General features: G+C 44.8%; 1 protein-coding gene across 5 annotated transcripts in view; it reads left to right on the forward strand.

The window, feature by feature from the left end:
• Nucleotides 1-23,353, forward strand: part of DLGAP1 (DLG associated protein 1) — a 978,335-nt gene that overhangs the window by 787,055 nt on the left and 167,927 nt on the right. For 4 of the 5 annotated variants that reach the window (XM_029066588.2, XM_029066592.2, XM_029066590.2 and 1 more), the window contains one exon: nt 21,043-21,072. The exons of the other annotated variant lie outside the window; for it this stretch is intronic. In XM_029066588.2, coding sequence (XP_028922421.1) covers nt 21,043-21,072 — 30 coding nt within the window. The remainder of the gene's footprint in view (nt 1-21,042; nt 21,073-23,353) is intronic. 5 annotated transcript variants of the gene reach the window in all.

The raw sequence follows: 23,353 nt of genomic DNA on the forward strand, positions 1-23,353 counted from the left end.
GGTCACACAGCAGACAAGTGACGAAGGGGGCATTAGAACCCAGGTCCCTCTGACTCCCAGGCCCAGAAGTCTCCTTGTGGGCAGGGAAAATGTCTCAGGCTTCTGTTCTCAAGGACTTAATTCAGTACAGTTGTACCCTGAGGTCTCAACAGATATCTTCACTACTGTCCCACTGGATGGCCTGAAATAATCGAGTCCATCATTACCCAGAGTTTTAACTCCAACAATCGCTTTGCGTGGCTAAGTGGAAAGAGCCTGCAGGGAGAGTATCAACCAATTTTGTTACATTGAACTCTCCCAAGTACTTAATACCGTGGTCTGCAAAAAGTACACACTCAATAAATATGATTTATTGTTTGATTGATTGGGGATTAGGAGATCTGGGTTCTGATCCTGACTCTGCTGCTTGACTGCTGTTTGTTCTCGGGCAAGTCACTTAACCTCCCTGCTCTCGTTCCGCCTTCATCCGCAAGCCCCCTGCGGGACAGAATCTATTATTCTGAGAAGCAGCGCGATCTGGTGGAAAGAACATTGGCTTTGGAGTCAGAGGACCTGGGTTCTAATTCTGGCTCCGCCACTTGTCTGCTCTGGGACCTTGGGCAAGTCACTTAACTTCTCTGTGTCTCTGATATCTGTAAAATGGGAATGAAGACTGTGAACCCTATGTGGGACAGGAACTGTGACTGGCCCGATTATCTTATCTACCCCAGCGCTTAGTACAGTATCTGGCACATAGTAAACACTTAATACCGCAATTATCATTAGTATTACTGTGTCTGCCCCGGCACACGGAACAGAATTCAGAACACAGTAAGCATTTAACAAATATCCCAATTATTATCATCACACACTCAATAACATCTCATTTTTCTCGTTCGGTTCTCACAGACTCTTGGCTATGAAGCAGAAATTATTTTGTCACCACCCCTGAGAGTTGTGATTATTGGGCATTCGGTCTGCTGGATATTGAGGTTTCACTTCACATGCTTCCTCTTCCAGAAAGGTGTAATCCACTAGTCTGTCTGGCATGAATGAAATTTGCTAAACCGAAAGTAAAAAGTACTGTTCAAGGAGACTAAACAAACCAAGGATGCTTTGATCCAACTTTAAAATTTAAATGCAGACCTCCCTTGAAAAGACAAAACCTCCCCTTCAAATTTTAAATTCCATCCTATTCAAGAATTGAATAGGATGGAATTTAAAAAGAATCCCAGCAAGTTAATTTTAGGCTGCTGAAACCATTTCAATCCAAGAATGTTCTCTGGGCCCTTAACACTTAATTTGATTTTGAATTGAAAGACATTTTCATTCCCGTGCAGGGCGATATTTCTTTCTGAGGTAATCAGCCTAGGGTAGATAGGCATGTTGGGTGTTTTTAGCTTAAATTATTTATTTCTTTTACAAAATTGCCAGTTTGGGTGGCTCCGTACTTCTCCATTCTCTGGAAATGAGTTGGAAAAAAATGTGTGTGTTCATTATGCTGTATCTTCATTCAAAGAGGAAACCTTCCTCCTTGATGCTTTTCAGAAACGGCGAGGCCCGGTGGAAAGACCATGGCCCGGAGAGCCAGAGGACCTGGGTTCCAATCCCGACTCTGCCACTTATCTGCTGTGTGACCTTGGGCAAGCCACTTATCCTCACTGCGCCTAAGTTCCCTCGTCTACAAAATGGGGATTCAATACCTGCTCTCCCTCCTACTTAGACTGTGAGCACCAAGCAGGAGAGATTAGTGATAACAATAATTATCGCGGCATTTGTTAAGCCCTCACTATGTGCCCAGCACTGTACTAAGCTCAGGGGTCGATGCCAGCAAATCGGGTCGGAAACAGTCCCTGTCCCACGCGGGGCACACAGTCTTAATCCCCATTTTATAGACGAGGTAACTGAGGCCCAGAGAAGTGAAGCGACTTGCCCAAGGTCACCCAGCAGGCAAGTGGCAGAGACAGGATTAGAACTCAGGTCCTTCTGACTCCCGTGCTCTATCCACTAGGCCGTGCTGCTTTCCAATTTGGGATGGGTTTTCAAAGGCTTGGAAGGAATGTGATGTTCAGGGCTATGGCTTCAGTGGGGTGTAAGTTCTTCCTGGATGGTGGCCCCTATTGGGCTGTTAGAGCTCAGAAACGATGCAAAGAGTCCCCCCAAATGGATGCCAACTCACAGCTGACCTCTCACCCACGTCCTGCCTCTGGCCTGGAACGCCTCCCTCCTCATATAATAATAATGTTGGTATTTGTTAAGCGCTTACTATGTGCAGAGCACTGTTCTAAATGCTGGGGAAGACACAGGGGAATCAGGTTGTCCCACGTGGGGATCACAGTTTTAATCCCCATTTTACAGATGAGGTAACTGAGGCACAGAGAAGGTAAGTGACTTGCCCACAGTCACACAGCTGACAAGTGGCAGAGCCGGGATTCAAACTCCAAAGCCCAGGCTCTTTTCACTGAGCCACGCTGATATCCTACAGACAATTCCTCTCCCGCCATTTGAAGCCTTATTGAAGGCCCATCTCCTCCAAGAGGCCTTCCCTGACTAAGCACGCCCCTTTCCCCTTCTCCCACTCCCTTCTGCATCGCCCTGACTTGCTCCCTTTATTCATCCCCCCTCCCAGCTCCGCAGCACTTATGTCCATATCCATAATTCATTTATTTATATTAATGTCCGTCCCCTCCCCTAGCTCTCTGAGGACAAGGGAATGTATCAGTTATATTGTTATAGTGTACTCTCTGAAGAGCTTAGTACAGTGCTCTACACACATTTATTGCTATTGCTATTGTTCTTGTCTGTCCGTCTCCCCCGATTAGACCGTAAGCCCGTCAAAGGGCAGGGACTGTCTCTATCTGTCACCGATTTGTACATTCCAAGCGCTTAGTACAATGCTCTGCACATAGTAAGCGCTCAATAAATACTATTGAATGAATATTGTTATAGTGTACTCTCTGAAGAGCTTAGTACAGTGCTCTACACACATTTATTGCCACTGCTTATTGTTCTTGTTTGCCCGTCTCCCCCGATTAGACTGTAAACCCGTCTCTATCTGACAGACTGTAAGACTGTCTCTGTCACCGATTTGTACGTTCCAAGCGCTTAGTACGGTGCTCTGCACATAGTAAGCGCTCAATAAATACTATTGAGTGAACAGTAAGTGCTTAATAAATATGATCGACTGCCTGAGTGACTGCTACCTGTTGCCTAAGCTCTAGGAGTTCCAGGCTCACCCCCAGACTCCTTGCCAGGGGAAAGAATTAGGTCTCCTCATCTTCTTCTGGATCCACTTGCTAGGGGTGAGTTGTTAGCTATGGCTCTGTGGCCGACTTGTTCATTCCAAGCGCTTAGTACAGTGCTCTGCACATAGTAAGCGCTCAATAAATACTGTTGAATGAATGAATGAATATCTTTGCGTACCTAAGTCCTCTATGGGTCTAAGACTCCTCCATCCCTTTTTTTTAACTTGGTAGTTGTTAAGCAGCATGGCCAAGTGGACAGAGCAAGGGCCGGGGAGTCAGAAGGTCATGGGTCTAGTCCCGGCTCCGCCACTTCATTCATTCAGTAGTATTTATTGAGCGCTTACTGTGTGCAGAGCACTGTACTAAGCACTTGGAATGTACAATTCGGCAACAGGTAGAGACAGTTGTCTGCTATGTGGCCTTGGTCAAGTCACTTCACTTCTCCGAGCCTAGGTTACCTCACCTGTAAAATGGGGATTGAGACTGTGAGCCCTATGTGGGACGGGGACTGTGTCCAATCGGATTATCTTGTATCTACCCCAGCACTTAGAACAGTGTCTGGCTCCTCCCCCTCTCCCTTCCCATCCCCTCAGCACTGTACTCATCTGCTCAACTGTATATATTTTCTTTACCCTATTTATTTTGTTAATGAATTGTACATCGCCTTGATTCTATTTAGTCGCCATTGTTTTTACGAGATGTTCTTCCCCTCGACTCTGTTTAGTGCCATCGTTCTCGTCTGTCCGTCTCCCCCGATCAGACCGTAAGCCCATCAGACGGCAAGGACTGTCTCTATCTGTTGCCGACTTGTTCATTCCAAGCGCTTAGTACAGTGCTCTGCACATAGTAAGCGCTCAATAAATACTATTGAATGAATGAATGAATGAACATAGCACTTAACCAATACCATAATTATTATTATTAGTTAAGCATTAGCTATGTGAGAAAACCTTGGGTAGATACAAGATTGTCAGGTTCTTGGGTTGCAGTCTAAGTGGGAGGGAGAATAGATACTGACTCTCCATTTTACAGATGAGGAAACTGAGGCACAAAGAAGTTAAATGACTTGCCCAGGACACTCAAGACGTAAAGGGTTAGGTTGGGATTGGAACCAGCTTCTCTGACTCCCCGGCCTGTGCCCTTTCCACTATTCCACTCTGCCTTTCCATGGGGTAGCTACCCCTACACGTATGCTTGGAACCGAATTTAAAGTTGGTCTTCCTTTTAGACGTCTCCCAAATAATTTTAATAAAATCGAAAATCATCGATGGTATTTATTGAGCACTAACTGTGTGCAGAGCACTGTACCGAGCTCTTGGGAGAGTGTAGCTCTTGGGAAGTAGCATGGCATAGTGGATTGAGCACGGGCCTGGGAGTCAGAAGTTCCAGTACCAGTTCCACCACTTGTCAGTTGTGTGGCCTTGGGTAAGTCCCTTTGCTTCTCTGTGCCTCAGTTCCCTCATCTATAACATGGGGGTTGAGACTGTGAGCCCCATGTGAGACAGGAAATGTCTCGATTTGCTTCTATCCACCCCAGCGCTTAGTAAAGATAATAATAATAATAATAATGTTGGTATTTCTTAAGCGCTTACTACGTGCCGAGCACTGTTCTAAGCGCTGGGGTAGATACAGCGTGGCTCAGTGGAAAGAGACCGGGCTTCGGAGTCAGAGGTCATGGGTTCGACTCCCGGCTCTGCCACTTGTCAGCTGTTTGACGGTGGGCAAGTCACTTCACTTGTCTGTGCCTCAGTTACCTCATCTGTAAAATGGGAATTAACTGTGAACCTCATGTGGGACAACCTGATTACCCTGTATGTACTCCAGCGCTTAGAACAGTGCTCCGCACATAGTAAGCGCTTAACAAATACCAACATTATTAATACAGTGCCTGGCACACATTAAGCATTTAACAAATACCATAATCTTATCATATCTCATTTTATAACACAATAAAGTTGGTAGACACAGTTCCCTGCCCACAGTGAGCTTACGGCCTAGAGGGGAGACAGGTGATAATTCAATTTCAAAAGCCACTACAGCCTCCATCGTAGTCAAGAAGGAAAAGACTAATGGTATTTGTTCATTTCTAACTTCTCTACTAAGTAACCTTGATTTGGGAAACTCAGAGAGAACAATATCCAGGGAGTAGAATTTAGAGCGTTAGGGGAGGTTTGGGGAGGTTCTCACCATTTTTAAATTTATCACTTTTGTTTCCTTCTTATTTCCCCCTAAGAAAATTAAAATTAAGTCCCCCATTTTGTCTGAATCATGTGTGTATGTGTGTGTGTGAGAAACAATTTTTTTACGAAGACAATTTACTTCACTTCCTGCTTCTTCTCCTACCAGGGACTATCACTAAATGTGCCCTGCTGTTCTGTGATATTTTTAACTGCAATCCTTTTCATTAGTAATCCTTACCTCCACCCTGCCCATCCACCTACACTGCCATCAAGTGAAATAGATTTCTCTCTCGACCCAAGTGCTACAATTAAATCTGAAGAGTCCAACAGATTAAAAACCAAATTGCAGGTGGAAAAATGGATTAGACTAGAAGGGAAAAATGGATAGATCTCATAAATCATGGTCTGGAATTGAACATAATTTCCTTTAAAGACAAAACAAAAAAGAAATTTTAAGAACTCTTTGGTTTTCTTCTGGATAAACCAGTGACTTTGAAAAACAGGTTCCCAAATTCTATTCCCAAGATCAAAATGAGACAATCTAAAGTTTTCATTGAATTACAAAGGAATTACAAAGAAAACATGAGTCCTCTAAGAGGGGAACTTGTAATATAGAGTGATTATTTCTTAGGGACGTGGAAATATTTGCTCTGGCTTTTATAGTATTATTATCATTATTGTAATTATTGCTATTATTAAACTGAGGTGCAGACAGTGGTCTGTTCCATTCATTAATAATGTTGGTATTTGTTAAGCGTTTACTCGGCACATAGCAAGCGCTTAACAGATACCAAGATTATTAATATATGCAGAGCACTGTTCTAAGCGCTGGGAGAGATACAGGGTAATCAGGTTGTCCCACGTGAGGCTCACAGTTAATCCCCATTTTACAGATGAGGTAACTGAGGCACAGAGAAGTTAAGTGACTTGCCCACAGTCAAACAGCTGACAAGTGGCAGAGCCGGCAGTCGAACTCATGGCCTCTGACTCCGAAACCCAGGCTCTTTTCCACTAAATAAAAATTTATTATTAGTAGTTATCTTTCATTCTTTTCTCATTTAAAATTTTGTCCAGGATGAAAATCACACTGGAACCCTGTGTTCAGGAATCAAACATTTACAGCTTTTATTAAGTGTTTTTGACAAAGTGTACAGAGAGTGAGAAGATGGTGAAGCAACCTATCCATCCATCCATTAATCCATCAGTGATATTTACTGAGTGCTCATTGTATGCAGAGCACTGTGCTTAGGTTCTTGAGAGAGTATGATACGAAAGAGTCGGTAAAAATGATCCTGTTTCAGGAACTTTCGAGTGTCCAAGATTCTTCATAAAAAAGATGGGTGTTTAAACCAGTGTTACTACTAATTTCTGATTGTCATCCCCTCAAACCTTCAGTTTGAGCCTGAAGCCTGATGCCACAGAACCATCTTGGCTCTGACCGGAGCTTACTGTACGCAATCTCTTCCAAATTCATTGTTTTTCAATCATGCGGCACCTTTCCTGCCAACGGATCACGGGTTGAGGAATGCCCAGCAACAGAAGGTGTGAAAATCACTGAAGTAATTTGATTGAATTTTTATGGCATTTCAGGATCTAAAAATATAGGCGTAACGATGCAGAAACTCTCCGGATTGACGCGTAAATGCTCTGCTTGGCTCCATTTCCTGGAAACACGTTCTTGAGTTTTAGTTGTAGTCTCAAAGAATGACCAACCCCATTTTTGGAAAAACGCAGGCTAAATGAGAGTGAAGGCCCTCAAATCGTCCTAAAATGAAATTACTTTTTCAGCGTGAATAGTGGGCTCATGAAAAAGAATTCTGCTGACAATGAGTAAAGAAGATTGCTCCTTCCACTGGGAAACACCATGGCCTAGTGGAAAGAGCCTAGGCCTGGGAATCAGAGTACTTGGGTTCTAATCCCCGCTCCCCTGCTGTATCACCTTGGGCGAGTCACTTGACTTTTCCATACCTCAGTTACTTCCTCTATAAAAGGGGGATTAAGAGAGTGAGCCCCGTGTGGGACAAGAGTTGTCTCCAACCTAATTAGCTTGTGAATACCTCAGCGCTCCATACAGTGCCCGGCACAGATTAAGCACTTAACAAAATACAATTAAATTAAATTAAACTAGTGGAAAGAGCCCGGACCTGGGAGTCAGAGGACCTGGAGAAGCAGCGTGGCTTAATGGAAAGAGCCCGGGCTTGGGAGTCAGAGGTTATGGGTTCTAATCCCGGCTCTGCCACTGGTCAGCTTTGTGACTGTGGATAAGTCACTTCACTTCTCAGTGCCTCAGTTACCTCATCTGTAAAATGGGGATTAAGACTGTGAGCCCCACATGGGACAACCTGATCACCTCGTATCCTCCCAGCGCTTAGAACAGTGTTTTGCATATAGTAAGCGCTTAACAAATACCATTATTATTATTCTAATTCCAGCTCCTCCTCTTGTCAGCTGTGTGATCTTGGGCAAGTAACTTAACTTCTCTGTGCCCTAATCACCTCATCTGTAAAATTGGGATTAAGACTGTGAACCCCATGTGGGACATGGACTGCGTTCAACTTGAGTAGCTTGTATCTACACCAGCAACTAGTACAGTGCCTGATGCATGGTAAGCGCTTAACAAATAACATTAAAAAAAAAATTCAAGGTATAAATGGGAGAAACAGCTGTCAATAAAATCCCTAGTAAGCAAGAGTGTCTTTCTGCCAGTGACACCGAGCTCCATGATGGTTGCCAACGTTGGAGCTCATATTAAGAGGGTCCAATTTTCAAACCTCACCTCCTCTTGCAAAAGATGAAGAATTTGGGCTCCCAAAGGATACACAGTTTTGCAGCACTATGAGTGGGTTATTAGCAGCATATTTCTCTTCAATCACAAACAGGTTTCAGTTCTCTGAAAGTGCACATATGAGTAGTATGCTAATAAACACCACTACATTTCCTATTAAGTTACAAAAGCCTGAAGGACTGAAATAATCTCATCTGGATGTCCTTATTAAGGCAATAGAATGCTTTAGCTCTCTTAGGAGCCAAGAAAAGCAGCGTAGCCTAGTGGGAAAAAACTGGGTGACTTTGGGCAAGTCACTTAACTTCTCTGTGCCTCAGTTACCTCATCTGTAAAATGGGGATTAAGACTGTTAGCCCCACGTGGGACAACCAGCTAACCTTGTATCTATCCTAGTGCTTAGAACAGTGCTCGGCACATAGTAAGCGCCTTAACAAATACCATTATCATTATTATTATTATAACAGACCTGGTAGTCAGAGGATCTGGGTTCTAATTCGAACTCCTTCACGGGTCTGCTGCATGACCTTGGGCGAGTCACTTCACTTCTCTATGCCTCACTTGCCTCATCAATCAATTAATCAGTCGTATCGACTGAGCTCTTACCATGTACAGAACGCTGTCCTAAGTGCTGGGAGAATAGAGTATTAGAGAGTTGGTAGACATATTCCTAACCCACAAAAATAAAATAAATGGTGGTATTAGTTAAGCGCTTACTATGTGCAAAGCACTGTTCTAAGCTCTGGGGGATACAAGCTGACCAGATTGTCTGACGTGGGGCTCACAGTTTTAATCCCCATTTTACAGATGAGGTAACTGAGGCACAGAGAAGTTGAGTGACTTGCCCAAAGCCACACAGCTGGCAAGTGGCGGAGCCGGGATTCGAACCCATGAACTCTAACTCCCAAGCCCGAGCTCTTTCCACTGTGCCACGTAACCACCTCATCTGTAAAATAGGGTTTAAGACTGTGAGTTCCATGTGGGACATGGACTCTTTCCAATCTGATTAGCTTATATCGATGAGAAACAGCATGGCTTAGTGGATAGAGCACCGGCCTGGGAGTCAAAAGGACCTGGTTCTAATCCTCCACTCCACCATGTGTCTGCTGTGTGACTTTGGGTAAGTCACTTCACTTCTTTGGTCCTCAGTTCCCTCATCTGTAAAGTGGGGGTTAAGACTGTTAGCCCCATGTGGGACATGGACACTGTCCAACCTGATTTACTTGTATTCATCCCAGCGCTTAGTAAAATGCCTGGCACATAGTAAGCATTTAATAATTACCACCATGATTATTAGCATCGTTATTATTAGTCTCTCTGACTGCCTGTCTCATCCCTGGACCTGCTGCGGACATTGAGTGGGAGGTGATGCCCTGGATTCGCTCCCTAAGGCTAACCATTCTAAAGGCCTAGCCATCAATAATAATAATAATAATGTTGGTATTTGTTAAGCGCTTACTATGTGCAGAGCACTGTTTTAAGTGCTGGGGGAGATACAGGGTCATCAGGTTGTCTCACGTGAGGCTCAGAGTCTTCATCCCCATTTTACAGATGAGGGAACTGAGGTACAGAGAAATTAAGTAACTTGCCCACAGTCACATAGCTGACAGGTGGCAGAGCCGGGATTCGAACCCATGACCTCTGACTCCCAACTCCAGGCTCTTGCCACTGAGCCACGCTGCTTCTGCAACCAGGCACCCCCCACAGTAATTAATAAAAATTATGGCATTTCTTAAGTGCTTACTATGTGTCAAGTACTGTTCTAAGTGCTGGGGTAGATACCAGTTAATCAAGCCAGACACAGTCCCTGTCCCCTGTGGCCTCACAGTCTAAATTGGAGGAAGTACAGGAGTGGATCCCCATTTTACAGATGAGGAGACTGAGACACAGAGAGCAAAGTGACTTTCACTCCCAGTCCTGGGCTCTTTCCACTGGGCCATGCTTGGGAGAGTATAATAGAGTTAATAGACACGGTCCCTGCCCTCAAGGAGCTTACATTCTACAGTGCAGTCTACAAGTCTCTTATATTTTCTCATTCGTTCATTCAATCAAATTTATTGAGAGCTTACTGCGTGCGGAGCACTGGGAGAGTGCAATCCAACAATACGATAAACAGTCACGTTCCCTGCCCGCAACGAGCTTACAGTCTAGAGGAGGGGAGACAGATAGCAATACAAATAAATAAAATTACAGATACGTTGTGGGGCTGGGAGAGGGGAAGAGCAAAGGGAGCAAGTCAGGGCAGAAGGAAGGGAGTGGGAGATGAGGAAAGTCGGGGGGAAGTGGGGACTCGGGCTGGGAAGTCCTTCTGAAGGAGATGTGGCTTCAATAAGGCTTTTGAAGTAGGGGAGAGGAATTATCTGGCGGATTTGAGGATGGAGGGCGTACCAGGCCAGAGGCAGGGCGTGGGCCAGGAGTCGGTGGTGAGATAGGCAACATCGAGGCACAGTTGTAAGATTAGAACTAGAGGAGTGAAGTGTGCGGGCTGGGTTGTAGAAGGAGAGAAGTGAGGTGAGGTACGAGGGGACGAGGTGGTGGACTGCCTTAAAGCCAGTGGTGAGAGGTTTTTGTTTGATGCAGTAGTGGATGGGCACTACTGGAGTTTTGTTGAGGAGAGGGGTGCCATGTCCCGAACGTTTTTGTAGAAAAATGATCCAGGTAGCAGAGTGAAGTATGGACTAGAGTGGGGAGAGACAGGAGGCTGGGAGATCAGCAAGGAAGTTGAGGCAGTAATCCAAGAGGGATAGGATGAGTGACTGTATTAGCATGGTAGAAGTTTGGATAGAGAGGAAAGGGCGGATTTTAGTGATGTTGTGACGGTGGGAGCGACAGGATTAGGTGATGGATTGACTATGTGGGTTTAATGACAAAGAAGAGTCAAGGAAAATGCCAAGATTATGGGCTTGTGAGACAAGAAGGATGGTGGTGCCGTCTGCAGTGATAGGAAAGTCATGGGAAGGACAGGGTTTGGGTGAGAAGATAAGGAGCTTTGTTTTGGACATGTTAAGTTTGAGGTGATGGGAGGATGTCTTGAGATGTCTTGAAGGCAAGAGGAAATGTGAGACTTTGTGGAGAAGGAGAGAGATCAGGGAGGAGATGTAGATTTGGGAATCATCCTCATAGAGGTGGGAGTTGAAGCCACGGGAGTAAATTAGTTCTCCAAGGAAGTGAGTGTAGATGGAGAATAGAAGGGGACCCAGAAGTGAACCTTGAGGGATCCCCAGAGTTAGGGGGTGGGAAGCAGAGCGGCAGCCCAAGAAGGAGACTGAGAATGAACAGCCAGAGAGATAAGAGGAGAACCAGGAGAGGACAGAGTCAGTGAAGGCAAGATTGGATAGCATTTCCAGGGGAAGGGGGTGATCCACAGTGTCGAAAGCAGCAGAGAGGGGGGAGGAGGATTAGGATGGAGTAGAGGCCTTTGGATTTGGCAAAAAGGAGATCACTGGTGAATTTGGAGAGGGCGGTTTCTGTGGAGTGAAGGAAAGGCAAGCTCTTAGTACGGCACTCTGCACGCAGTAAGCGTGTACTCAATAAGTACCATTGATTGACTGACTGATTGATACTAGGCTCCCATATTGCACAAAAAGCAACTCCTTTTCTGCCTTCCTTTGATTTTCAGTGATTTGGGTCAAATAATCAATCAGTGACATTTACTAAGCACTTACTGGGTTCAAAACACTGCACTAAGCACTTGGGAAAGTATAATCTAAGAGAGTTGATAGATAGATTTTAGATTTTAGAGCAAATTAAGCCAACGTGGTCTTTGGAAGGCCAAATGACTCGACTTGGATTAGCATATTTTGGACATATGATCGGGAGGACTAATTCTCTGAAGACAATAATACTAGGAAAAGTAAGGCCAAATGACTCGACTTTGATTAGCATATTTTGGACATATGATCAGGAGGACTAATTCTCTGAAGACAGTAATGCTAGGAAAAGTCCAGGGGAAATGTGGAAGAGGCAGACCAGCAGCTAGATGGATAGAGGCCATAACAACATCCATCACGCCCCCCAAATTAACTCTCTTCCCCTCTTCAAAGCCCTACCTCCTCCAAGAGGAGATTGAGACCCCCTTTCCCTCTGCTCCCCCTGCCCTCCCCTTCCCCCCCCTCCCCCCGCTTCTGCTCATTCCCCCTTCCCCTCCCCTCAGCACTGTGCTCATTTGTATATATTATTTATTACCCTATTTATTTTGTTAATGAGGTGTACATCCCCTTGATTCTGTTTATCTTGATAATGTTGTCTTGTTTTTGTTTTGTTCTGTTTTGCTCTGCTGTCTGTCTCCCCGTTTAGACTGTGAGCCTGTCATTGGACAGGGATTGTCTCTATCTGTTGCTGGACTGTACATTCCAAGTGCTTAGTACAGTGCTCTGCACATAGTGAGTGCTCAATAAATACTATAAAAAGAGAAGCAGCGTGGCTAAGTGGAAAGAGCATGGGCTTGGGAGTCAGAGGTCATGAGTTCGAATCCCAGCTCTGCCACTTGTCAGCTGTGTGACTGTGGGCAAGTCACTTAACTTCTCTGTGCCTCAGTTACCTCATCTGTAAAATGGAGATTAACTGTGAGCCTCACGTGGGACAACCTGATGACCCTGTATCTCCCCCGGCGCTTAGAACAGTGCTCTGCACATGGTAAGCGCTTAACAAATACCAACATTATTATTATTATTATTACTATTGAGTGAATGAATGAATGAATGAATGAATGAATAACAACAATAACAGAAGAACCATTAGAAAGTTTGCGTATTATGGCAGAGGATAGGATGTGCTGGAGAAAGTATATCCATGGAGTCTCTATGAATCAGAAATGACTCAATGCACTTTATAAAATACAATCCCTGACCCCAAGGATCTTGTTCATTCATTCATTCAGTCGTATTTATTGAGCACTAACTGTGTGCAAAACACTCTACTAAGAGCTTGGGAGAGTGCAATGTAACCATAAATAGGCACATTCCCTGCCCACAATGAGTTTATAATCTAGAGGGAGGAGTTTACAGTCTATGGGTGGTGATGGGCATCACAGTGAAATAAATCTCCAGACTAAAATGCTATGTGGATAAACTACCTGTCTCCCTCTTACACTGAGAGCTCTGTATAAAACAGGGATCATGTCCCACATAATTGTCTTGTAATTACCCCAGTGCTTAACAAAGTGCTTCCCACATAGTAAGTGCTTAATAAATAATCCCTAAAACATCACTAAAATCTGTCTTTTCCTCTCCAGCCAAACTGTTACTACATTAATACAATCACTTATCCTCGTCAGCCTTGGTACCAGCTCCTTGTTGACCTCCCGGCCTCCTTTCTCTCCCCATTCCAGTCCACACTTCACTCTGCTGCCCACATCATTTTTCTACAGAAACATTCAGGCCATGTTTCCCCACAAGAACCTCCAGTGGTTGCCCATCCAACTCTACATTAAACAAAAGCTCCTCACCATTGGCTTTAAAGAAGACCATCACCTTGACCCCTCCTTCCTCACCTCACTTCTCTCCTACTACAACCCAGCCCACACACTTCGCTCCTTTAATGCTAATCTTCTTACTGCACCTCGATCTCATCTCTCTCTCCCCTGACCCCTCACCCAAGTCCTCCCTCTGTCCTAGAATACCCTCCCTCCTCATATCCGACAGACAATTCCTCTCCCGCCATTCAGAGCCTTATTGAAGTCCCATCTCCTCCAAGAGGCCTTCCCTGACAAAGCCCCCCTTTCCTCTTCTCCCACTCCCTTCTGCATCGCCCTGACTAACTCCCTTTATTCATCCCTCCCCCACCTCACAGCACTTAGGTCCATATCTGTCATTCACTTATTTACATGAGTTAATTCTCATGTAAATTCATAATTTACATGACAGTTAATTCTCTGTCATCCCCTCTAAACTCGTTGTGGGTAGGGAATATATCTGTTTATTGTTCTATTGTACTCTCCCAAGGGCTCAGTACAGTGCTCTGCACTCACTAAGCGCTCAATAAACATGATTGAATGAATTAGTGAAATATCATTAATATAATTAATAACAATGGTGTGGATCGTGATGATTATAATAATATGATAATGACAATAAATTAGACTCCTGGGGATAAAGACTACTGATCCCAATTTAAATGTGGCCATTTGGACATACAAACCAAAGATTAGAGTTTCTGATAAATGGAGATTTCCAATTAGCAAAGTTTTTCCCTCAAGCTTTCGGCAGGTGTCCTTCCTTGGGGTAACGGGGGGTTTCCCCCAGCTTCAAGGTTGGGAAAGGTTGGTGCCAAGCGCTTAGTACAGTGCTCTGCACACAGTAAGCGCTCAGTAAATACGACCGAATGAATGAATTAGTCGGTGTGATTGTGCTGAGTGCTATCTTTTTGCTGATACGGTGTGTTTTGGACTTTCAACAGCAAGCACCAGAGGGGGCCATTGGTCTTTCGAAGAAATATGGCAAAGAACACACCGCTTAATGTTTCTGCTTGTAACGGGACATCGTCTATCGTGGCTTTAAAAGCATTCAGCTGATGACATATGCCCAAAACCATCCTTAAACAGCCATTAGGATCGCCTCTCGCGTCTCTGCGCAGCTGGATGTGGGGCAATATTCGTTTTATCTAATAGTCCGAATGGGTATTTGATTTTAATTGCCTCATGATCCAGCTGTCTGCCCGTCCACCATCCCCTGTTCCCCTTTTCCAAAAGGGATTCTTGAACTAGGCCGCATTTTCCAGGTCTCTTGTGATTTCCCAGCTCTGAACTCTCCCCGCTTTCCCCTGGGCCTAAACAGCCTAACTTTTCAGCTTTCCTTCTCTGCCAGGCAAGTGAGGGAAAAGCGAAAGAAGGGGAAGGAAGGAAGGTGTGTTGACAAAAGCAGTAATTTGTTCCTCACGCTTCATTCGTACGTTCAGCTGCATTTATCGAACGCTTACTATGTGCAGAGCGCTGTACTAAGCACTTGGGAGAATACAAACAGATACGTTTCCTGCCCACGATGAGCTTACAGTCCACAGGAGGAGACAGACATTAATAGAAATAAATCAATGACAGATATGTACTTACGTGCTGTGGGACTGGGAGAGGGAATGAATAAAGATCCAAGTTAATGCATTCCCACACAGCCCCTTTCAAAAGGGGAAGCGGGGATTGTGATCAGTCTGTCCTCCGACCCCAGTAGAGGCTACCCATAATTACTGAGGTATTTGTTAAGTGCTTACCGTGTGCCAAGAACAATCTTAAAGTGCTGGGATAGATGGCGAAGTGGATGGAGCACGGGCCTGGGAGTCAGAAGGTCATGGGTTCTAGTCCCGGCCCTGCCACTTGTCTGCTGTGTGACCTCGGGCAACTCACTTCACCTCTCTGGGCCTCAGTTCATCTGTAAAATGGGGATTAAGACTGTGAGCCCCAAGTAAGACAGGGACTGTGACCAACCTGATTACCTTGACTCTACCCCAGCACTTAGATCAGTGCCTGGCACACAGTAAGCACTTAACAAAAATCATCATTATCATTGTTATTATTATTGTTATTATACAAGATAATCTGGTCAGGCACAATCACTCTCCCACATGGGGTTCATGGTCTAAATCAGAGGAAGAACAGGGTGTTGATTCCCCATTTTACAGAAGAGGTAACTGAGGCACAGAGAAGTTCAGTGACTTGCCTAAGGTCACACAGCAGGCAAGGGGCAGAGGCAGGATTAGAAGGCAGACCCCGTGAGTCCCAGGCCTGGGATCTTTGCACTAGGCCACACTGCCTGGAACAACTCTTTGTTGTCATTTTCTTGGCTAGAGGATAGTCCAATTAATCCCACTTCTGAATCATTTAATCTATTAGATGTTCCTCAGAAAAAAATAATAATAATGCTTTTGCAATATGGTAGGGGCAGACTCTCACATTTAAGGAAGAAGAGCAAACCAGAGGAAAGAAAGCGCTATGTGTATTTAGAGCAGAAAAGGATCTTGGGGTCATGGTGAGCTCCTGGGGCCGACGGCCAGAAAGCACTGATTTTTTTTCCTTTAAACATCAAGTGTAAGAATGGCGTAGCAACAGGAATGAAGAACATAGGAATAATTCATTCATTCAGTTCATTTATTTAATCATTTTTATTGAGTGCTTACTGTGTGCAGAGCACCATACTAAGAGCTTGGGAGAGTACAATAGAACAATAGACAGATACATTCCCTGCCCACAACAAGCTTGCGCCCAGAGGGAAGACAGACATATAATCTTCCTCCCATACTGAGTACTCTTAATGGTGGATTCCCAGCGGAGGTGGAAGGTAGAGAATCTGTCCAGAGGAAGTAACAAAAAGTGACCAAAATGATCCTAGGTGAAAATAATCAATCAATCAATCAATTCTATTTATTGAGCATTTACTGTGTGCAGAACATAGTATTAAGCTTTATTTTATTATTCTATTTTATTAATGATATGTACAAATCTATAATTCTGTTTCTTTTGATGCTATTGATGCCTGTCTCCTTGTTTTGTTTTGTTGTCTCTCTCCCCGCTTCTAGACTGTGAGCCCGCTGTTGGGTAGGGATTGTCTCTGTTGCCAAATAGTACTTTCCAAGCACTTAGTAGAGTGCTCTGCACACAGTAAGTGCTCAATAAATACGATTGAATGAATGAATTAATTCAATAAGGTTTAAATGCCTGATCTCCCACTCCCTAGAAGCAGTTTGGCGTAGCGGATAGAGCACGGGCCTGGGAGTCAGAAGGACATGGGTGCTAATCCCAGCTCTGCCACTCGTCTGCTGTATGATCTTGGACGAGTCACTTCACTTCCCTTGACCTCAGTGACCTCATCTGGAAAATGGGGATCGAGACTGTGAACCCCACCTGGGAAAGGGACTGTGTCCAACCCGATTTGCTTGTATCCATCCCAGTGCTTAGTAAGGTGCTTGGCCCATAGTAAGCCCTTAACAAATACCATAATTATTATCACTGTGAACCCCCTGTGGGACAGGGACTGTTTCTGCCTCGATTATCTTGTATCTACCCTAGGACTCTGTACATTGCTTGGGACTTAGTAAGCACTTATAAGAATACCACAACTAGGAACTAGGAGTAATCTCGGGCCACGTGGCCCCCTGGGCCCAGTGGAATGGAGTCTTGAAATCTCTGCCACTTGCCTGCCGCGGGTCCTTGGGCAAGGCACTTAACTTCTCTGTTCTGCAGTTTCCTCAACTGTAAAATAGGGATTTCTACTGTTCTCCTTCTTACATAAGCTGTGGGCTCCATCTGGGGCAGGGACCGTGCCTGACCTCATTATATTTTATCTACTCCAACACTTAGTTCGTTGCTTGGCACTTAACAATTTTAATTATTGTTATTACCATTATTTTCCCCACTTTATAGATTGGGAAACTGAGGCAGTAGATGACACCCAAGGTAGCAAATCAAGGACTAGAACTCACACCACCTGACTTCCTCCAACCTCGGTAGCCAGTTTTTGTCTTGTCTTATGCCGTCAAGTTGTTTCCGACCTGTAGCCGCACCAAGGACACATCTCTCCCAGAATGTCCCGCTCCCCATCTGCAATCATTCATTCGTTAGTATTTATTGAGCACTTACTATGTGCAGAGCACTGCACTAAGCGCTTGGAATGTACAGTTCGGCAACAGATAGAGACAATCCCTGCCCAATGACGGGCTCAATCGTTCTGGTAGTGTAGCCACAGAGTTTCCTTGGTCAAAATACAGAAATGGTTGACCATTACCGCCGTCTGCGCAGTAAACTCGAGTCTCCGCCCTCGACTCTCTCCCGTACCGCTGCTGGCCAGCCCGGGTGAGTTTTGCCTCGTAGGAGATTGCCTGCCACTCGCTAGCCACTGCCCGAGCTAGGAATGGAATGGACAGGCCTCTGCTTGACTCTCCCTCCTGTAGAAGAGACTGGTAGAGGACTGGAAACTCTTTAGGTGCGACCTTGAGGTGGGAGCCAGTTTTTACCCTCGTTAAATTTGAAATGCCTCTTGTCTCCTCACCGCTGAACTGCAAGCTCAATGAGGGCAGGGATCATGTTGTACCTACTGGATTCTACTTTATCAAGCCCTTACACAGTGCTCTGCACAAAGTAAGTGCTCAGTAAATACCATTGATTGATTGATTGATCCCAAAGATCCCCATGATGACTTAGACTAGGGGGGTATGTTGTGCTCACTCGCCTCTTGGGAGGGGAAGGGGGATTAACTAAATGAATCCTTCGTAAAGGTAGGAATGTGGTAAAACTATATGGAAATGTTGGAAAAGAAAACTATGGGTTGTTGACCCTGTTAGAATGAAATGAGGTAGTTTTGGGGGAATCCAGTAACTGTGGCATGAGTTAAGCACTTACTATGTGCCAGGCACTCTACTAAGCACTGAGGTAGATACAAGCAAATTCATTCATTGTTTTACTATCTCCCCCTTTTTTATTCAGTCATTCACTCAAAAGTATTTACTGAGCGCTTACTATGTGCAGAGCACCGTACTAAGCACTTGGAATGTACAATTTGGCAACATATACAGTCCCTGCCCAATAACGGGCTCACAGTCTAAATGGGGGAGACAGCAAAGTAAAATAGAACAAGGATCTTCTCTACCTGTTGCCGAGTTGTACATTCCAAGCACTTAGTACAGTGTTCTGCACACGGTTAGTGCTCAATAAAAATAATTGAATGAATTGAATGAAAGCAAATCAAGTTGGACACAGTCCCTGTCCCATGTCCCAGCTCAGCTGTGTGACTTTGGTCAAGTCACTTAATTTCTCTGTGCCTCAGTAGCCCCATCTGTAAAATGGGGATGAAGACAGTGAGCCCCACATGGGACAACCTGATCACACAGCAGACAAGTGGCAGAGCCAGAACTAGAACCCAGGTCCTTCTGACTCCCAGGCCCGAGCTCTATCCACTAGGCCACGCTGTGAGCCCTCTGTGGGACGTGGACTGTGTCCAACCAGATTATCCTGAATCCATCCAAGCACTTAATACAGTGCCTGGCACATAGTAAGCGCTTAACAAATATCATTAAAAAAAAATCTAAGCACTTGTTTTCTCACATCTCCCAACCACCCACTCCCACAACACTTATGGGTGCAACTATTTCTTCTCCTTACCTCTATTTTATTCCAGTGTCAGTCTCCTTCCCCCTCTCTTCTTTCCCCCGCTCTAGATTGTAAACTCCTTGAGGGCAGGGATCATGTTTGTCAATCAATCGATAGATCATTTTTTATTAAGCTCTTACTGTGTGCAGAGCTCTGTAGTAAGCGCTTGGGAGAATACAATGTAGGAAATTAAGAGCTCAATAAGTATGATTGATTGGATGGTCGACGTGGACTTTCTGTCTAGTCTAAAATGTGACTAGAACTAAGAGTTTTCAAAGCGTTTAACAGCTAATATCTATTCAGCAGTACATTTCTCACAGGTTGCTCCATCGATCTGAATCAATCGATCAGTCGTATTTATTGAGCACTTACCTGCACAGAGGACTATACTAAGCACTTGGGAGAGTACGATATAACAGATGGCAGGCACGTTCCTTTACCACAACGAGCTTACGGTCTAGAGTTTACAGGCAGTCAGTCAATCATCTTTATTGAGCGTTTACTCTGTGCAGAGCACGGTACTCAGCACTTGGGAAAGTACAGTCTGAACCCCTCAAACCTCATCCTCGGCATGTACTTGAAATAGATATCCAACATTTCCCACCCTGATTCATTTGAAAGTTTGTATCGACTTTACCTTCATTCATTCATTCAATAGTATTTATTGAGCGCTTGTTATGGGCAGAGCACTGTACTAAGCGCTTGGAATGTAGAAATCGATAACAGATAGAGACAGTCCCTGCCCTTTGACGGGCTTACAGTCTAATCGGGGGAGACGGACAAAGACAATAGCAATAAATAGAATCAAAGGGATGAACATCTCATTAAAACAATAGCAAATAAATAGAATCAAGGTGATGTACAGCTCATTAACAAAATAAATAGGGTAATGAAGATATATACAGTTGAGTGGACGAGTACATGGCTGAGGAGATGGAAAGGGGTGGGGGGGGAGGAGCAGAGGGAAAGGGAGGAGAAGAGGGTTTAGCTGAGGGGAGGTGAAGGGGGGGGTAGAGGGGGAGCAGAGGGAGCAGAGGGAAAGGAGGAGCTCAGGCTGGGAAGGCCTCTTGGAGGAGGTGGGCTCTAACCTGAAGATGGAAGCAACAGAAACCTCAAAAATACCCATCAGACTGGAAAATCTGTGACTCAATCAAGTGTTTTTATTGAGTGCTTATTTTGTGCTATGCTCTTGGATGAGTACAATATAACAGGGTCAGTAGACCCATTCCCTGCCCACCAGGAGCTTAGAGTCTAGATGGGGAGACAGATAATAATGTAACGTGTTAATATGCAAAGGAATCAACCTGAGGAAACAAACGTACCTAAGCGATTCTATGACTGGGAAAGTTCATCAAAACAGAATGAACACTGAACGCCCTGCTCTAAATGGTCGTTAACCATTTTACATTATAGCTACGATCCAAACCAAAGCTTCTTACCTTGAGAGGTTTTTCAGATTTGCCATCCTCCATCCTTCTACTAACAGCGGATCAGCTGGTAACCAATTTCTCGTGCAGTTTCCGGGCCTCGCTAACTTTGAATTTAACCGCGGACGTTGACGGTCCATTTTGAATTCCTCTTGGGACTGCGTGGTTTAATTTATAGTCGGAGAGAACTAACTAGATTTGGGTCCAGACTGAAAAAGGTGACTTTATTTTAGAATCAGAAATGGATTAGTTTGAGTTTCCCAGTCAGTAATGGGTAGAAACCTGAAGCATGTGTTGTAAAAGAAGACCGGAAAGTTGAATGGGTCCAGTATATAACTGCCATTTTTTGTTTTTGTTCAAGGTATCATAAAACTGAGTTCTGCAGTCGAAGGTACGTTTGCCACCACAAAGATCAATGCCGCTTTGCTCAGGGGTTGTAAACTACTAGTTTGCTCTCCGCCAACCCGCCGGACGCATATTTGGGGCGGGTGGGTGTTCGTCGACCCTGTCCTCCCTGCCTGCGATTCTTCCCGGCAGTGAACGGTTGTGATTGTTCCTCTACGTGTTCCCGGATTTTACTCTTTCGGATGACATTTTCTAGCCGTTACATCAGCATCCACTTGGGAGGGCGGCATCGTTAGAGCCGAGCAGGACTTGGGGTTTCTATGTTTTGCTCCGGGCGTGACTGGCTCCTAGGGCCTAAGGGAGAGCTCCGTAACCCCCAGGGACTCCGATTAGGCAGAGGTTACGTGAGACCCTGCAGGGACCATTTCTCTGTGGTGATTTCAGCAAGCCCGGCCGCTGTCCGCTGAGCTCTTTATTTACGCATAGCCGACAAACCCGCTCTGGAAGTTCCGCTTTCCCACATAGCAGATTCATTCATTCATTCAATAGTATTTATTGAGCGCTTACTATGTGCAGAGCACTGTACTCATCGAGTTGCTCTTCCAGATCAACAAAATCCATCACTGAGGGAACATGCGAATCTCCCCTGGAGATTCTTCCTGATGGATAAGGCTTGTCCTCCGGAAGGGATTTGAAGGCAGTGACTCTCTTTTTGGAGTTCCAAGCCACTCCACCAGTGCTTAGAACTGCCTTGCTTCCAGTCATTCTATCACATCTAATCAATCATATTTATCCATTTTGTTTTATGGTATTTGTTAAGCACTTACTTGGTGCCAGGCACTGTTCTAAGCACTGGAGTAGGTACAAGGTCATCAGTTTGGACGTAGTCCACGTCATTCATTCATTCGTTCAATCATATTTATTGAGTGCTTACTGTGTGCAAAGCATTGTACTAAGCACTTGGGAGAGTACAATAAAACAATAAATAGACACATTCCCTGCGCACAGTGAGCTCACAGTCTAGAGAGGGAAGCAGACATTAATATACATAAATAAATATATAAATAAATTAATTAATTACAGATATATAAGTGTCTTGGAGCTGGGAGGGGAACTCACAGTCTTCATCCCCATTTTACAGATGAGGTTACTGAGGCCCAGAGAAATGAAGTGACTTGCCCAAGGTCACACAGACAAATCACAGAGCTGGGATTAGAATCCAGGTCCTCTGACTCCCAGGCCCGTGCTCTAGCTACTAATCTATTCTACTTCTCAATTTATTGAACATTTACTATGTGCAGAGCACTGTAATCAATCAGTTGTATTTATTGAGCTCTTACCGTGTGCAGAGCACTGTAATAAGCACTTGGGATAGTACAATATAACAGAGTTGGTAGACACATTCCCTTCCCACAGCAGCCTTACAGTTTAGAGGGAGTCATCTGCTCTCACTTTCCCACCTTCCCATAAAATGCCTCCCTCTGCTATTTTGGAGTTTGGCATCTTTTATTCCACACTTTAGAGTGTCTCCTTCTACTCTCCCTTCCCCAGCAACCAACCCAAGCCCAGTCCTGAGTGTTGGGAGAGTAGATAAGGAGCAGGTAGGAAGGAATGAGAGACGGGGTGAACAGGAGGGAAAGATCACACCGTAGAATCACATGCCCACTCTCAATCAATCAGTCAATCGTATATATTGAGTGCTTACTCTGTGCAGAGCACTGTACTAAGCAACTGGGAGAGGACAGTATAACAGAATTAGCAGACACGTCCCAGTACATAACGAATTTACAGTCTAGGGAGGGAGAGACAGACATCAATACGAATAAATAAGTCATTTATAATATACGATTTAAAGATATGATATAATTTAAATATGTGATATAACTAAAAGGGAGGAAAGCTGACCACATGCTCCAGAGACAGTGGAAGCTGGGCCTTTCGGTTCAGCTGAAGTGGTCCAATCAGCCAATCAATCAATCATATTTGCTGAGCGCTTACTGTGTGCAGAGCACTGTACTCGGCGCTTGGGAGAGTACAGTATAACAGAGTTGGTAGACGTGGGCCCTGCCCACAGCGAGCTTACAGTTTAGAGGGAGAGACAGACGTTGACGTGAATAAATTATGGATATGGACGTAAGAGCCGTGGGGCTGACGGAGGGGTGAAGAAAGGGAGCGAATCCAAGTACAAATCCAAAGTACGTGAGCGCTTTGAGAAGCACCGTCCAAAGGACACCTGCTTTTCTGCGTTGAAGAGCAGTGCCGGGAAGCCCTTTTGATTTCCCATTAACCCGGCAAGAATCTGGGCTGAGAGATGAGAGGGAAGAGAA

The sequence above is a fragment of the Ornithorhynchus anatinus genome, chromosome 5 (assembly GCF_004115215.2).
Source record: "Ornithorhynchus anatinus isolate Pmale09 chromosome 5, mOrnAna1.pri.v4, whole genome shotgun sequence".
NCBI lineage: Eukaryota > Metazoa > Chordata > Mammalia > Monotremata > Ornithorhynchidae > Ornithorhynchus > Ornithorhynchus anatinus.